Source organism: Pan troglodytes, chromosome 5 (assembly GCF_028858775.2).
Source record: "Pan troglodytes isolate AG18354 chromosome 5, NHGRI_mPanTro3-v2.0_pri, whole genome shotgun sequence".
NCBI classification, from domain to species: Eukaryota; Metazoa; Chordata; class Mammalia; order Primates; family Hominidae; genus Pan; species Pan troglodytes.
This window is the reverse complement of record NC_072403.2, coordinates 181715379-181732622: the sequence shown is the minus strand read 5'-3', so window position 1 is coordinate 181732622 and position 17244 is coordinate 181715379. Positions and strand designations below refer to the sequence as shown.

Genomic DNA, 17244 nt, shown 5'->3' with positions numbered 1-17244 from the left:
GATGGCGGCTTCTGAGCGCGCTGCGCAGGAGGGCTGCGTCATCTGTGACGCGCCCTGGAGCTAGCGGTGATCGTTGTGAAGTTCTGGGGTCAGGCATTTCGGAAGATTAAATCTAAAATTCCATTACAGATAGTGGAACTGTATAAAAAAGAGAAATCTTTGTCCAAGTATGAAGTGAAGATGCGCATCTCTCCTGGTCCCGAGCTCTTGTTTGGCTCGAGCTGCGCCGAGTGGCTTCTGCTCTGCTCTTTCTCGGAGCGGGGACTGCCCACGCCGGCCTCCATGCTGCTCGGAGCGGGGACTGCCCACGCCGGCCTCCATGCTGCTTATGTCCCCACACCCTTGACTGCTTCCCCAGCGCGGGGTCCATGTCCAGGGGAAGTCTAGGTCCAGAGGTCTAAAACCCTGACCTAGGTAGGGTTTTAGAATCCTTTTCACTCTGTTTCTGAAGCTTCTCATCTCATCATACTCACCACAGGGGAAACTGGCCAATTGAAGAGGAGGGAGGCCTTCCGTACCGTGAGGAGATCGTGGGGAGAGAGAGGAAGAGGCACCCATGTGGTCCCCCATGGGCACGTTGCTTCGTGGGGATTGGCTCCAGAGGGCCCGGCCTTGCCTGCGGTGATTCGTCTTCGATGCACCCTGCGGCCCGCAGCGCTTCACGCATGTGTCTGGGGCTGGAGCTCGGGAGAGGAGGGGGATCCCACCTTTGGCAAGTTCTAAGGAATCTCCATTGTTTTCATCCTGGGAGTGGGAGGTCCGTCCTTGACACTTGAGATGAAGGACCAGGCTGACTTGTCGGGGCTGAGCAGAAGGTGGCACTTCGCAACCCCTGCATTGCCGGTGCCTCTGCTGGCCTTGGTGGCTTAGTGGCCACTGGACGTGCAGCAAACGCTGTGCTGGTAGGAGGAGGTGGGAAGGACAAGAAAAACACATTTCTCAGTCTCACTAAGAAGGAAGGGCATGAGTAGCAGTGACTTGACCCTCCCTCCTGTGTGGCCTCACGTAGAAAACACATCCTCAGTCTCACTAAGAAGGAAGAGCATGGGTAGCAGTGACTTGACCCTCCCTCCTGTGCGACCTCACGTAGAAAAACACATTCTCAGTCTCACTAAGAAGGAAGAGCATGGGTAGCAGTGACTTCACCCTCCCTCCTGTGCGACCTCTCGCGGCCTCTTGCAGCCTGTGGGTCAGGCAATGGAGGCTGGTCTGAGCTTGATATTGGAAGACAGTGCGCCACATGGCTGGTAATGGAGTGACTTCTGAGGTCAGTCACCGGGCAGATGCGTCAGGCCCTTCCCACTGGGAGGACGCCCTTATGGCCCAGGCTGCCTGGACCAGGCCCTGCAGCAGGTGTCTGTGAACCTGCAATATTCTTGGATGGTGCAGAGCTGCAGACACCGCTGGTGTTCAGTACAAGCGGCATGGGTGATGTCTATTAATGGCAGTCACAAACGTGACTTTCCTTTGAGTCTTGCAGCTGCTGTTAGCTGGGCAGCAGTGAGGAATGTTTGGAGCTTTCCTTAACCAGCCTCTGTACTTTTGCTAAAACTGCCAGAACTCTACACGTGAGGGCAGCAAAGCTATTTCACGTTTTTCTGCGCTGTGAATTTCAGCTCTGCGTTTCCTGGCGTCCTGTTGCAGAACTGAGTTATGTTCTTATTCTTATATCTTTCCTGGTTTTGCCTTCTTTTTTATGTTGGTACCCTGACAGATGTGATGTAGTGAGATTGCAGTTCATTGTCTAGTCTATAAATTGTGATGTGTGATTCACATGCTGAGGCCCGCAGGAAGGGGTCTTCTGCTCCGTGGGGAGATCCCGGCTATGGCAGGAATTTTCTCGGGAGTTGTGGTTACCCATTCCCTGTGAGCTATGGAGGCGAAATGGGGTCGTCGAGCAGGTCTAGGGTCATTTGTTGTCAGGAAGCATGAGTGAGGCTGCCCGTCAGTCTTCTCCTTGCCATCCCAGCCCGGGTGCTCAGGGGTCAGAGGCTGCAGGGCTGGGTGCGGCCTCTCCTTGCCCTCACCTCCCCAGCTCGTCCCCTCTCGCCCTCCTCACCATGCCACACAGCTGGCTTTCGCTCCAGGGCCGACCTCTGAAAAGAAGCGCATCCCTGGTCGTCTTTGCTTTCTCCTTTCCTTTGTGTCCGCCGCTTCTTAGAACCGTCAGGTGGTGGCAGCTGAGAGACTGTTTGAAGATGCCTCCTGCCCTGACAGCCCTTCTAGGGGTTATGAGGCAAGACAGGTCCAGAAACCAGCACGTGCTCAGGGTCTGGGCCCCAGGGTTAGGCTGGGAGTAGGATGAGGTGGGGAGTGGACAGAAAAGCTCCTACAGGTGTACGAAATAAACACTGTTTGCCTCATCGCCTACCTTAGTTTAATATCAGAGCAGCACACACTGCCGATATTCAGACACCTGAAGACCAGCATTGGCACTCTCAGAAATCAGCATCCAAGCAGCCATTGTGAGTTTAGACAAAACTTTTCAAATCTGTCACAACAAATGATCAACTTATATGTGTGTGCTCAGGGCTTTTTTTTTTCACTTTTTTCTTCAACGTTGACAGCAGTTCTTTAACATACTGATACATTATCATGGAGTCCACAGATTTCTATACTGTAGTTCATAATACTAAATGTTATCATGTTCTTTTCTGAAAACATACACTCACAGATGCACACATAATGTTGAACTTCTTAGTTTAAGAAATGCGAGGTTTTACACTGCCGGGCCGAGGCGTTCACTCACACCCCAAACCCCAGCACCACACAGTACCCAGCACCACGCAGTACCCAGCACCACGCAGTACATGCCCCACACAGTACCCAGCACCACACAGTACCGAGCACCACACGGTACACGCTCCACACTGCCTGGCCGAGGCGTTCACTCACACCCCAAACCCTAGCACCACACAGTACCCAGCACCACGCAGTACCGAGCACCACACAGTACACGCTCCATGTAGTACCCAGCACCACACAGTACACGCTCCACGCAGTACCCAGCACCACACAGTACATGCTCCATGCAGTACCCAGCACCACACAGTACACGCTCCATGCAGTACCCAGCACCACACAGTACCCAGCACCACGCAGTACCCAGCACCACACAGTACCCAGCACTGCACAGTACCCAGCACCACACAGTACCCAGCACTGCACAGTACCCAGCACCACACAGTACCCAGCACCACACAGTACCCAGCACCACACAGTACACGCTCCTAACAAACCCACACCTGCACCTCCTGAATCTAAAATAAAAGTTGAAAAAATGGAACGTGAGGCTTTAGAGCAACTGCCTTCAGAAGCCACACTGAGTCTCTACTGAAGGGAGATGGTGCACCCTGCCTCAGGCTCTGTGGCCTCACTGTGGCGAGGAGAAGCCTCCTGGCGCACCCCTAATTACTTGAAAAATGCTGTTCCAGTTGTGTTGTATAAAAGTACCAGGTAAGTAGCACTCAGTCAAAACTGATATTAATAGTAGAAATAGTAACCTTCTCTGGTCATTCCTGTTAGGTCATGACGGGGCAGTGAATGCCGTGTGCTGGAGCCAGGACCGGAGGTGGCTGCTCTCTGCGGCCCGGGATGGGACCCTGCGGGTGTGGTCGGCTCGTGGGGCAGAGCTCGCACTGCTTCTGGTAATGGACAGTCATCTCTGCCATGGGCAGTCATTTCCAAAGGAGCTGAGAGCTTCTCAAAAGTCTCATTCTTTTACCTTAACAGGAGATGAGGAAAGGGACGTAAGCCGAGAGTTTGCTTTAATGCAATAAAAGTTATTGATTAAAAGTTATTGCTTCAATGCAATAACAGTTATTGATTAGTTTCTTAAATGTGTGTCTACATGTATATGTTCACACGCATGCAATAGGCACAGACGCATATACATGCATACACATACGCACACTTACATACTTGCCACATATTCACGCGCATGTAAGAGGCACACGCATATAGATGCATACACATACGCACACTTACATACTTGCCACATATTCACACACATGTAGATGCATACACATATGCACACTTACATACTTGCCACATAGACACACGCAGTAGGCACACGCATATAGATGCATACACATACGCACACTTATACTTACCACGTGTTCACACACATGCAATAGGCACACACGCATATGGATGCATACACATACACACACTTACATACTTGCCACATATTCACACACGGAGATGCATACACATATGCACGCTTACATACTTGCCACATATTCACACACATATAGATGCATACACATATGCACGCTTACATACTTGCCACATATTCACTCACATGCAATAGGCACACATGCATATAGATGCATACACATACACACACTTACATATTTGCCACGTATTAATACACATGCAATAGGCACACACGCAGATAGATGCATACACACGCGCACACTTACATACTTGCCACGTGCATGCATACATTCATATGGTCTTATGTTTGTTATGGTCTGCGAATGCCACATGATTAATACTGAAACATTTGAAGAATTTTAAATATTGATTCAGTGTGATTTCATAGTCCAGATAGCAGTAATGGCCAAGGGGCTATTACATGGCGGAAGTATATTTTAGGGAGAGGAGTGACTTGTTTTGATGAACTTATGGGAGATCATTTGGGAGCAGAACAGGAAAGGAGAGACAGGAAGATGATAACCTTATGACTAGGACAGGGAAAGAAAAGGCAATGGTAGGAAACTCACCTTCAAATCATGAAATTATGAGCAGGCGACTTGCAAAGAACATAACATAAAAAGCAGTCCAATTTTCAAAGATGTTGGGATTTATTTTCTTTGCGTCTTTTATAGAAAGGGGATTGAATACGAGAAAGACAAGAAAGGAAGTGTCAATTAAAGAAGACCTAGGGTCTCTAAAGGTGAAGCGTTTGGCAGCAGCTTCAGGAAGGAGTTTGCTGAGAGCTGTGGATGCCGTCAGCTTGCTCTGTGTCATAACGTTTGGTTGTGAGGTCTAAATTTGAGAGCAGACACCTCAGAACTGTATTTTAAAACATTTTGAATTTCAGCTTTAATAAAATCTTTGGTACTTAGTATGTTTACTGTTAAGTTTCGATTTTCTTTTAAAGTTGTTAAATGGCTGGAATTCAAAGCATTACAGTAAAATTTTAATCATAGAATACCTTTCAGAAGTAGTAGGCAGAAACAAAAATTGTAGATTGGGTCTAACAAAGTTTATGTACACATTTAGAACAAATAGATGTTGGGTTTTAAGAACAAATAATTTTATGTTTAGAGCAATAGTGTTTTTGTTAACATTTATTATATTGACAGTAATTACTAATTTGCATTACAGGGCAAAGACATGTTTTCTAAACCTATACAGTCTGCACAGTTTTATTATATAGATGCCTTTATATTGTTATCTTCTGGCCCTGAATTTCAGCTACTGAGGTATCACATTGACACTTGCAAAGATGAGATTAAGAGGTAGGCACCCCCTGCTCTGTGCATTATTTTTAGATCACAGGAAGCTGTTTCAATAATGTGATGTTGAAAGGTATTTACATTTTAAAATGTTGCCCCAAATTTAATAATGACCTCATATCACCAAACTCTTGATGAGAGGGAATTATCCAGATCCTACGCATTTTAAACCTTCCTTTGTATTACTATGCGCGGGGCCTTTGGCATGACGGAATCCGAGAATTTGGAGGATTTGAGAATCCTCAATTATCATCTCGGCTCTGCAGCATATTGAAGTGATGTTATGTGGGACAAATACTATTGATAACATACAGTTAAATTATGAACTGTTTCAAATATATACATATATATGGGGAATAATAAATATCTTCTTAGCTACACCTAGCTTGGACAAGTATTAACATTTCACTATCTTTGTTTTCCAGAATTTTTAAAGAAATAAAATATTACAGAGGGAATTAGGAACCTATCTCCCAGTCCTGTCCTCTTCCCTTTTTCCTCCTTTTGAGATTGATATATTTGCTTCTTGGTCATAGTTTTGTATTTTTGCTGTATCTCTGTGTATTCATGTCATTTTATTTTTTTGAGTGTAACATGAGCACACCTTTCTTAATCAAAGTTATGTTTCTGAGATGTGTGCCTTCAGTTTGTTAATTGGGGCAGGTGCCCTGCGCTCGGAATGGGCACTGCATCTGCCTGCTTCTCTCATGGAGGGACATCGGGTTGGGACCTGCCAAGGGTTGGGCTTCCATCCGATCGCATCTGATAGACGGGCTTGCAAGGAATCCCCGATCTCAATGAGAGCATCCCCACTCTCATCTATCCTGTGGCACAGCATCCCAGGAGTGACTTCTGGCCCATGCTGGGGCGGGTTGCATGCAGAGGAAGGGCTCCAGGACCCAGCGGCCCCCTCCTACGGCCCCTCCCTCAGCCTTGTCTTCAGAGGTGCCTGGGACTTTCAGTCCTAAAGTTTGTTTTTGAGACGGAGTCTCACTCTGTCGCTAGGCTGGAGTGCAGTGGTGAGATCTTGGCTCACCGCAACCTCCGCCTCCCGAGTTCATGGGATTCTCCTGCATCAGCCTCCCAAGTGGCTGGGATTACAGGCGCCCCCCCTCCCCCCTCCGCCGCCCAAAACCACAACTGGCTAATTTTTGTATTTTTAGTAGAGACGGGGTTGCACTATGTTGGCCAGGCTGGTCTCGAACTCCTGACCTCGTGATCTGCCCGCCTCGGCCTCCCAAAGTGCTGGGATTACAGGCATGAGCCACCACACCTGGCCTAAAGTTTATTTTTACTTACTGGGAGGGAGCTTCACAAGTCAGCTCACGTCACAGCGTTCCCATCTCGGCTGCCACAGCCCTTTGCCCCTGAGAGTTGGCGGATTCTCTTCTTGTTCCTGCCTCCTCTTTCTGATCTTGTGGGACTTTCTCTTAGAGATCACTTTGCAGGCACTTCAGTTGGGTTTCGGGAGGCAGTGAAGCTGAGGCATGTGTTCAGTTATATGTAGCGGGAGATGGGCAGGATTTTCTAAGCATACATGGAAATACCCTATAGAAAAAGGCTGGTGCATTTGATCACAGACTGAAGAAGGAGGACGGCGTGGGGGATCTTTTGTATGTCAAAAATCACCACAAATAATTAGATGTTAATAGAAAAACAGGTTTTTTTTCTTAAAGAAAAATTAAGGTAGCTAATTCACTTTTCCCCTCAGTATCATAAAATATGACTTTTAAAGTGATATGAAAACTTTCTTTTCCTGTTTAATGTTTTTAAAGATAAGGTGTTTAGTTGTAGTGGAAGGAAAGCAAAAAGATTGATCATCTTGATTTTCTCTTCCAGATATAAACAGAAGAGCAAGTCCAAGCTGATTTGCAGGCTCTCCACGACAGGTGCAGTAGACATGACCAGTTTATCGGCAGTCAACGACTTTTATTCCCGTATCCTTTCTCCCAGATCCTGGTAGGGTTTTACGCCCTGAGTGTTGTTCCTCTGGCAGAGGCGTGTGCTGAGCATCTCATGAGTGTCAGGCATTGTGTGGGGCTCCGGGAATGCAGGGACCCTTCTCATGGAGCTCGCCATCCTTGTGTTAATTGTACGTGTAATAATTCATCTCAACATTGAGAAAGGGCCTCAAAGGAAGAAGAAACCTGAGTGCCGTACAGCTCATGCCATCCAGCAGGTGGGTGGGCTGACCTGGCCCTTCTGCTCTGGACTTTGTTGACTAATGTCTAGTAATTTAGTCATTCTATCTCATCTGCAGAGCTGGCAAAAATCATAGCGGTTGCTGTTCAAAATAATATGAAATGGAATCCCAGAACTTTAATTTTTGAGATTTTTATGGCTAACACCATTGCTTTTAATTTTCAAAGTTGATTTTAATTTATTTAGGGGAAAAGCTCCAGATCTTTAGGAATTCATTGTATAAAGTTTTAATTTACTCAAAGTTCAATCTACGTTGAACTCTATTGGAGGGTTTTGTAGTTGAACTAAAAGTGTTAGGAGGTTGCAGTATGTTTTCTTTAGAAACGTGGTAATTTCATGCTAGAATAGGTGTTAAAATACCTAGCAGAAATAAGAAATATGTCATTAGGATTATTCTAGCTTAAATGATGGTTTCTGGAATACGAGAGTACTAGAGTCAAGAGTAATCCAACGCTAACACCAGCATTACAGGTCTCTTGACTCCAGTGCACCTGGGTTCCCACCACCTGTACACATTACTACAGCATTCAGGGCTGAGCATTGAGGCTTGGGGAGTGCTGGTGGTCACACGAGCCCTAAATGTATACATTGCTCCTCATAGGTCAAGTTTATGAAGCACGTCACGGTCACCTGCCGACATGGCACTGTCTGGGTTGTGTCTCCCATCGTGAAGCCTGCCCCAGGTGCTGTCACCCATTCTGTGGATCTGTCTAATCTTAGTCCAGTCCTTTCTGCTGAGTGCAGTATCTACATATTCAATTATTTGACATCTGATTTGGGTGTTTCATGGACATCTCAAACACCACGTATCTAAAGCTGGAACTCACACCTCAAAATAGGTACTGTGGTGGTCTCCCTTTTCCTAAGCAGCACCCCCCCCCCCCCCGCCCACCTGCTCTTGCCAACACCTGGAGTCAGATGGGGTGGGGCTGGACTGGACTCAGGACTTTTCCTGCGGCATTTCAGAAATTCTTAACTAGTCATCCATTCATGAGTCTTCTAATATTCCAAAGTTTTTCTTAGTAAAAGAGAGGGAACTGTCCCTTCCCCATGGGTAAGAGTGTTGAGAAGAGCTCCCTAACTGGATTATCGCAGACATCGTACTCGCAGCTGGCCGGAACAGGACCGTGGAAGTGTTCGACCTCAACGCCGGCTGCAGTGCAGCGGTGATAGCGGAAGCCCACTCACGGCCTGTCCATCAAATCTGCCAAAATAAAGTGAGTAAGTTTTTGGATAACATGTATCATCTGTAAAACTATGTGCTTAAAGCATTTAACAGATACAAATGTATGATGCCATTTTATAAGTGTTTGCTACCAAATTCAATGTTAATTTTTATTGATCATTAAATTATTCAAAGCCTTGATGTTTGACCCTAGGAGATATTTTAATATCATGTTGAATGTTAAGTTTTCTACGTTTGTGTTTGACTATTTTATGGGCCCATATTAAGATTTTACTAGTAAAACATTCTCACATAAAACTTGATAGGGTTGTATATGTTAAGCAATAATGGATTGCATGGTAGACACATAGGTTCTATGAACTGGGGCAGCCTTGCTAAATCAGTAGCTTTTTTTTGAAGGTGGAGGCTGTTGGATACAGCCAGTCTGTTTTGACAGAGACAAAGTTTACAAATATCCACAGCGGTAGGTTAAAGGGTGGCATTACAGGAGAAACATTTGATGAGTTCATTGTCTGATAGCTGCACGGTTCAAAAGACACTTGGTACCCAAGAGGGCCTCTAAGTCTTGGGAACAAAACTGTATTTCTTAGGACTAAAACTGCTATTTTGGTTGTTGATATGCCTGGAAAGGTTTTCCAAGTTGAGGATTTAACTTACGATGCGTCTGGCATTTATATCATGATTCAGGGTATCATTTTGCCAAGTGAAGTATTGCAATGTTGGTTAAACAGACTTTGTTATCCACAGGTTAACACATTTTGCGTCTTCTTTTTTTTTTTTTTTTTTTTGAGACAGAGTCTCGCTCTGTCACCCAGGCGGGAGTGCAGTGGCACTATCTCGGCTCACTGCAACCTCTGCTTCCTGGGTTCAAGCGATTCTCCTGCCTCAGCCTCCTGAGTAGCTGGGATTACAGGCATGAGCCACCACGCCTGGCTAATTTGTTTTGTATTTTTAGTAGAGACGGAGTTTCACCATGTTGGTCAGGCTGGTCTCGAACTCCTGACCTCGTGATCAGCCTGCCTCAGCCTCCCAAAGTGCAGAGATTACAGGTGTGAGCCACCGCGCCCGGCCCACATTTTGAGTCTTTTAAATTTCTGTTTAATAGGACAGGTATGGTCTGATTATCTATAAAGTTTTTTAATCAGTTCAAATCAGAAAGAGCAAAGATTCTGGGCTGCTAAGTTAAATTACATTGAAGCAGATTTGTTCCTGCATCTTTTCTGGATAAAGGGGAGATGGAGGTGTCAGGGCCACAGGAAGACTTTAACGGGTGCAGCATGAGAGACCCCGGGATTCAGAGGCTCCGTGTCCAGGAAGATGGTCTCCCTGCATGTCAGTCTGGATGGCTCTTCAGAGAGGCAGATCCAGGGACTTGGCAGTGTGGGGTAGTCAGAACTTCAGAGGCCAGGAGGACGCCTGGGGAGGCTGCCTGTGGAAGCGAAGCCGACCTCCGTGCCCTCCCTGTGGGCAGCCTTGGTCAGAGAAGGGAGGGTTTAAAGGCTCCGACAGGCGTCTTTATCTTGCCTTCCTTTTAATCTTCCACCCCCCGCCCCACCACCCAGTTCATTAATAGGACATTTCAAGTTTCAATAGGAGAAGGCTTTTCTGGTTTGAATAACACCATGGAAATATCAGCTTGGGGAGAGTTGTTGGAGAAAAGATTATTTTTCTGCATTTTTTCTTTTTGTTTAGACTCTTCCTGCATATAAACCAGAGCAAACATGTTTTTAAACACTGTGCAGTGGGTGTCTCAGATGAGTGAAGGGATCCCTTTGAAGAATCCTGTAACTTCTTTACGAGGCTATGAAAACGGCATACTTCACAAACGAAGTGCGAATTAGTTGAATCAGTGCTGTGTGTAATACTCCATGTTTCTGTGTTTTCTGGGAAAGCTGTGAAGGAAAAAGAAGTCAGTTTGGTGATTTATGATGAGACTAGGCAGCACTGTTGGTATTTGAGAGCCATGATCTGATACTACTAATTTCGCAGTAAGATCTGTCAAAATCAGGGAAAGATTTGATTGCTAGATTTTATATATTTCTCAGCTTTTAAATGAATTTAATAATTGAGTTATTAACTTTTAAAATGATTGTTAGCCTAATACCCACCTTATTGATTGATTGATTGATTGATTGATTTGAGATGGAATCTTCCTCTGTCACCCAGGTTGGAGTGCAGTGCCATGATCTCAGCTCACTGCAACCTCCACCTCCTGGGTTCCAATGACTCTCCTGCCTCAGGCTCCCGAGTAGCTGGGATTACAGGCGCGTGCCACCACGCCTGGCTAATTTTTGTATTTTTAGTAGAGATGGAGTTTGACCATGTTGGCCGGGCTAGTCTCAAACTCCTGACCTTGTGATCCGCCCGCCTCGGCCTCCCAGAGTGCTGGGATTACAGGCGTGAGCCACTGCGCCCGACCAACCCGTCTTATTTTTTAGGTGTTATGATTCCTTTTAAATTCAAGTGCAGTTTAATGAGATATTGATAGCTAATATTTGGATGTAGAATGTTAAAGTATAAGTCTGACCTACTAAATTTATTTAGTGAAACTTCCACGCAAAGACATTTGACTTTAAGATACCTGAGTGCAGACTAGGGTTTGCGCCGTCTTTGTGTCTGATCTTGGTCGTACCTGGAACCTGGAATCTGTTCACTTGACATGCGCCGATTTGAACTGTGACTCGCTGTTACCAACAGAAAGCAAAGGATTCGATTCTTTGTATAAGAAAGTAGATGTAAATCTAGAGAAAAAAATGGTTTCTTAAAAAGACTCGTCAGCATGTAGATTTCAGAGGTTAAAGTTTGACAAACAGTATTTAAAATTTGTTGATATATTATTCTCAAAATGCAATGTCTAAAAATTTATCTAAAGATAAAGATTGCTAACAAGAAAAGTCTCTCCTGAGATGTTATGTAGTTGTCTATCTGGTCAGTTTTTCTAAAAGTCTGTGAGTCTTTAGATAATACAGTTAAGTGAGAATTGACTAAATTTCTCAAACATTGTCATTCTTGAGTTTAAAAATTTCAGTCGTGAAGATAAATGAGTCTTATACATGAAGTTTCTTTCATGTTGTAAATTTTACTTTTTTTTTTTTTGAGACGAAGTTTCACTCTTGTCACCCAGGCTGGAGTGCAGTTGCGTGATCTCGGCTCACTGCAAGCTCCGCCTCCTGGGTTCAAGCGATTCTCCTGCCTCAGCCTCCCGAGTAGCTGGGATTACAGGCGTGGGCCACCACGCCTGGCTAATTTTTGTGTTTTTAGTAGAGAGGGGATTTCACCATGTTGGCCAGGCTGGTCTCAAACTCCTCACCTCAGGTGATCTGCCTGTCTCGGCCTCCCAAAGTACTGGGATTACAAGCATGAGCCACCGCGCCCGGCCAATTTTACATTTAAAACATATTTCTTACCATGCTTTCTGACACTTGCTGCTGCTTGTCTCAAACATTGTCAATTATTAGAAAAATATTTCTTAGTTCATTTAATTTTGTATTGGTTGTGCATGACTCTTATTAAAGGTGGTCATTGCAAAGCCAATTATAATTTATTTTTGGTGTTTGGAAAATGGTCTGTCAGCATTTCCATTATAAATCCCTATTTTCTTTCTCTTTTTGTTCTTTTCTTTCTGGGGTTTATGACAGAGCCATAAAACTTGGTCTAGATTAAAACTTGGCCTATTAGAGCTCAGGCTGAGATTTTTTTTCAATTTAGTTCCCAAATTTTTAAAAATTGTTTCAGATGTTTAGGTTGCAAATGCAAAATATAATTTCGGAGTTTTTAATGCTTTCTAATTTATAACTTAAAAAATAACATGCAAGGTTTAAGATAATGGTAAAGATAATTCTTTTAACTTTAGCTAACCAATTTTCTAATATTTTCAAGAGAATTATTTTGGAAAATGATATGATGCTATTTGGTATGATCTTGTAATTTTATTTCCTTTCCTCTCTGTTCCCACTTCATAACAGAAGAGTTTCTAACCTTTTGCATATATAAAGCTTTTCTCTGTTAAAGGGTTAAATGTATGTAAATCTCTTAGTATGTGCTAAGTCCATTAAGTGAAAGCTATTTTTCTAATTTTTAAAATATGAATTTATGGAGGCAGATGGGTACTGCTTTAGAAAACTCTTACGTTCCACATGCAACTACTCTCACACAGTTCTTTTGTTCCTGTGAGTTTTAGGGATAAATGCACAAGAATTTCTCCACCTGCAGCAGCAGATCAGAAGCTGAGTTAGATATGGTTTCAGTGTTCAAAGAAATACAAGGCAGAAGGTGGTAGTCACGGGTGGAATAACATTCGCACAAGGCTGACTGTTCTAAGCACTATAAAATGATGTGGAATCGCTGCCAGAGAGTAGCGATGGGAACAGCCATCCTGTCCTGGGAGGATGAGAGAAGGCTGCATCTGAACTGGCATTACCCATTCTCACATACTGTTAGATGAAACTTTTGGTTTTATGAGGAGTTTAAAGGCACATAAAATGGAGAAATAGAAAGATTGAATAAACTTGTTTAGCCTCCTGTGTGGTCAGCAAGTTTGCACTGAAAGCCGTGTGGTGTCCTGGTCTCCCTGTGACACGCTGTGTTCCTGCTGGTAGAGCGACTCATATTTTAAATCCTGCAGGCGGGCTGATGCGCATGAGGCTCCAAATGTGGAGTCTCAGTCTGTTGGGGCTGCTGTAACAAAATGCCCTAGACTGGGATATTTACAAGCAACAGAAATGTATTTGCTCACAGTTCTGGAGGCTGGCAAGTGTGAGATCAAGGCACTGGCAGATCAGCGTCTCATGAGGGCTTTCTGCTTGAGTGGCGGGGCCTTCCTGCTGTATCCTCAAGTGGTGGATGGAAATACAAACTCCTTGAAACCTCCCTCATAAGGACATTCAGCCCATTCATGCAGACTCCACTCTCATGACCTAATCACTTCTCAAGGGCCTCACCTCTTAACACCATTGCAATGGGGGTTTCAACTGATGAATTCTGTGGGGAGAGCAATGTCCAGACCATGGCGCCGAGTCACCCCTAGGTGCTTGCCAGAGTCTGTGTGTGGAATGTTTTGAGTGTCACAGCTAGGAACTAATGTTCACCAAGTCTCTGGAACGCCGTGGCCTTTCCCTGTGTGTTCTCACAGGCTCAGCGAGGACATTCGATGGATGAGGACTCAGAGTGCAGGGCCTCCCTCCTCCCTCTGCATGGGCTGTGAGCTGGGAGTTGGGACTCCAGGCCTGCCCAGTTCCTCTGCCTGGATGCTGTTTTTCTTCCCTCCTTACCATCTAAATGTCAGGTTATCTCAAGTGAACCCAGTATCTTGACCAGGTCAACCAGCTCCTGACACTTCACATCACACCCCATGCTGTGGCTGCACCTGCCTGAGCAATGTGGAGGCTCCCCGTGCACAGCACCAAGGGAGGAGGATGGAGACGCTGGGCCTGGCTCGCCTCGGGAGCCTCAGGACAGCAGGCATGGTGAATGGCGCTCCAATACATAGATGATCTCCACGTTCTGATACGTGTTTTTCCTCTCTTCCTCTAGTGCTGATGTCATTTTGGCTTCTTTTATCTTTTGTTTCAATAATTGAGGAGACTTGAGCCAGATGAGGCTGTGTTTACATTTAGCTTTATTCTGGCTTTTAAAATATGTTGTGTTTGGAAGCATCATCATAGATTTTTTAGAACACTTCAAGCCGTAAAAAAGCATTGACTTGGAGAACGAAGATATAGGAAGTGAATTTGTAGCATAATTAAGATTTGTTTTTAAAAAGATGTTTATATTTTGTTAGTTTGATTGTAATACATTTATTTTCAAGACTTAAAGCATCAAATTTCATTCTTGTCCCATTTAATTTACTGTAATGAACATTGTTTCTAAATATATGTTAGAAATCAGCAATTAGATGATGGTGGTGAGGAGTTATCGAGGAAATCATGGAGGAGGACCCTGACGAATTACAGCGGCGCTGGAGGACCAGTCCTGAGTTACAGCCGCTGTGGCCTTTCACATCAGAACTCTGCTCTCCTTACCAGGAAATGAGAAATGTGCTGTCAGGAGGAGGGCAGCTGCTGATCTGTTACAGTGAGGACTCTTCAGAGTACAGGTTTTCAGCTCCTCGGCGGCACAGGCACTGCCCAGTGGTGCTGTTGGTGTCCACAGCGGAGCATCCTCATGCCCAGTCCACCGGGAGACTTCTGCCTTTATCTGTTTTACACACTGGATGAACGCATGGCCTCTCGAAGGGCTGGTTCTGTGTGTCTAAAAACCACTGCTGTGAAGGGTGACCATTTCGGCAAGGAAGTGCTCTGTTGTGGAACAATGGCCTCATCTACTTACTCACGGACGTGGTGTGAGTGCATTCTGAGCTGCACGGTGTGGACTCATGTGGAAAGCGGCATGATGTCATCCTCAGGATCACCTTCCAGGTCAGAGGCAGGAGGTGTATTCAGTTTATGAAGTAGTCTGTGGGGCCTCTGAACAAGGTGGGGTCAGGGAAGGTGTTCCCCAGGAGGTGGTCCTGGGGCTGAGCCTTGAAGGAGGAGGGGACAGCTGCACCAGCAGGAGGGGCCTGGGCCTGACCCCCCACTGCCCACTGTGTGGCCCAGAGAAGGAAGCAGGAGCCTGGCACAGCCTGCTGTGTTCTGCACCCAGCCCCACAGGCAATGCAACCCCCCTTGGCTGGTGCCTCTGCAGCCACCCTACTCACCACAGCACAGCCCCGCTCTGTCACCCTCTGTGGGTGTGCAAAGCCTCAGGAAGGCGACACCCACACCCGCATAGGTGCAGGTGTGGGAGGCCTAGCGCTGCCGTCTTCTGTCCCACCTATGGCCTGTAGTTGCTCCCCAGCAGCTGTCCCCGCGGGCTTGTCTCCGCCTATCATCACCTACTGTTGACTGTGCCTTCAGAACCCCATTCAGGTTATTTTAATCTTCACTGTCAATTCTTCAGAGGCCCAGCAGCTTTTAGGATAAAAGCCCGAGGCTGCATGCAGACCCTGTACCACCTTCTCGTTCTTACCCTGTCAGTGTCCTTGGTGATGCCTCAGACCCAGTCTCAAGCTTGGCGCCCACATGAAGCCCAGGCTGCTGGGCTGGGCCATTCTCTCACACCCCGGTCGGCTTCTGTGGTGGCCTAGACAGTCACAGGAGGGCATCAGGGCCAGCTCCCATGTGACACACATGCTCTGTCTGCTGAGAAGAGGCGGGCTCTGTCCTCAGAGTCACAGCATCATGAACGTGGAGCACGGGGCATCCTCATCCCCCCCAGAGCCCCAGATGGAGTAGGGGTGCCGGCGTGAGATCTGAGCAGGCACCACTGGCACCTAAGCTCTGACCCCACGGAGCAGCTAAGGCTCCACACTGGTTTCCCGACTGCACCTGCCTGCCAGCTTCCTGACTGCACCCACCTGACAGTGAGCCCAGTGAACGGGGCTGACTCTGAGACACAGGACTGACCCCGTCGGGCCTAGTCCCCGGCACTTCAGCCCAGGGCTCTCAGAAGGTGGAGCTGAGCGTCCGCCAGCTGCACGCTGTGCTCTTGCTCTGTGGCCTGGGTCACAGGCAGACCCTTCCGACTGTACAGGCTCAGTCTCCACCACCGCCCCAGGAGGCCTCCCTGGCCTGTCAGTAGTTGGACTCGGCCCCTTACTTGGTCTTGTGTCTACACTGCTATTCCAGGGCTCATCAGTGCAGTTGGAATGACGTGTGATTAATCCTCTCTCCTGTGAGATTCTCATCTTGAGGACAGAGCCATCCCTTACTAGCATACAGTCGGTGCTCAAAAATTGCTTGCTTAGTCCAAGCCCAGTCCTGGCAGTTTTAAGGGGCCTGTCTGAGTTACAGCCGTTGGATCTGCCTGCCTTTTTCAGTATTTCAGCAGGGCCATCGTGGACCCAGAGGAACTCCATGACCTGCTGCTGGCGTGGGCACTCCAGGACTCAGCCTTTGGCTTTCCATAGTGGTGACGTAAGAGAAGCAGCTACGTGTGTGTTTATTACAGATGCCAAGTGAAGCCTAGAACAGGAGTTGCATCTTGCAGGTCCCCTCAGTGGGTGGGCTGGGCCCTGAGGGTGAGAGCTGCCACAGTTGGCTGCCCAGCCAGGCTGTGGGATGGTTGCTCTTGTACTCTCCGTGCTCTGACTCAAGGGAACCTGTGTCCCTGGTCTCGTGCCATCTACCTGGGGCTGCAGTGAACACACATCTCGAATTTTTCATCCCATGGGGTTGCATGGCCGTGGCTCACATGTCCCATGGGCCAGGCATCAGTCACAGGCCACAGCAAGGGCTCTAGTTGACGGTCAGGTGAGCTCTCTTCTCAGTGGTTGTCAAACTCTCATGGGAAAGTTATTTAGTTAAATTGGTTACTTTATCCTTTTTATTTATGAAAATTAATGAAGTTTTC

At 46.5% G+C, this 17244-nt stretch overlaps 1 protein-coding gene across 33 annotated transcripts in view; it reads left to right on the top strand.

Moving 5' to 3' along the window:
* WDR27 (WD repeat domain 27) overlaps positions 1 to 17244 on the top strand; it is a 247248-nt gene that overhangs the window by 59449 nt on the left and 170555 nt on the right. For 10 of the 33 annotated variants that reach the window (XR_010158275.1, XR_008548743.1, XR_010158276.1 and 7 more), the window contains 5 exons: positions 479 to 712; positions 3526 to 3647; positions 5335 to 5468; positions 7305 to 7402; positions 8763 to 8884. Coding sequence is in view for 19 of the 33 variants with exons in the window: in XM_063813694.1 (XP_063669764.1) it covers positions 479 to 712; positions 3526 to 3647; positions 5335 to 5468; positions 7305 to 7402; positions 8763 to 8884 (710 nt within the window). In the remaining 14 variants the exon portion in view is untranslated. Of the gene's footprint in view, positions 1 to 478; positions 713 to 3525; positions 3648 to 5334; positions 5469 to 7304; positions 7645 to 8268; positions 8885 to 17244 lie in introns of all 33 variants that reach the window. The other 23 variants (XM_016956677.3, XM_054686546.1, XM_054686544.1 and 20 more) reach the window with 6 other exon arrangements.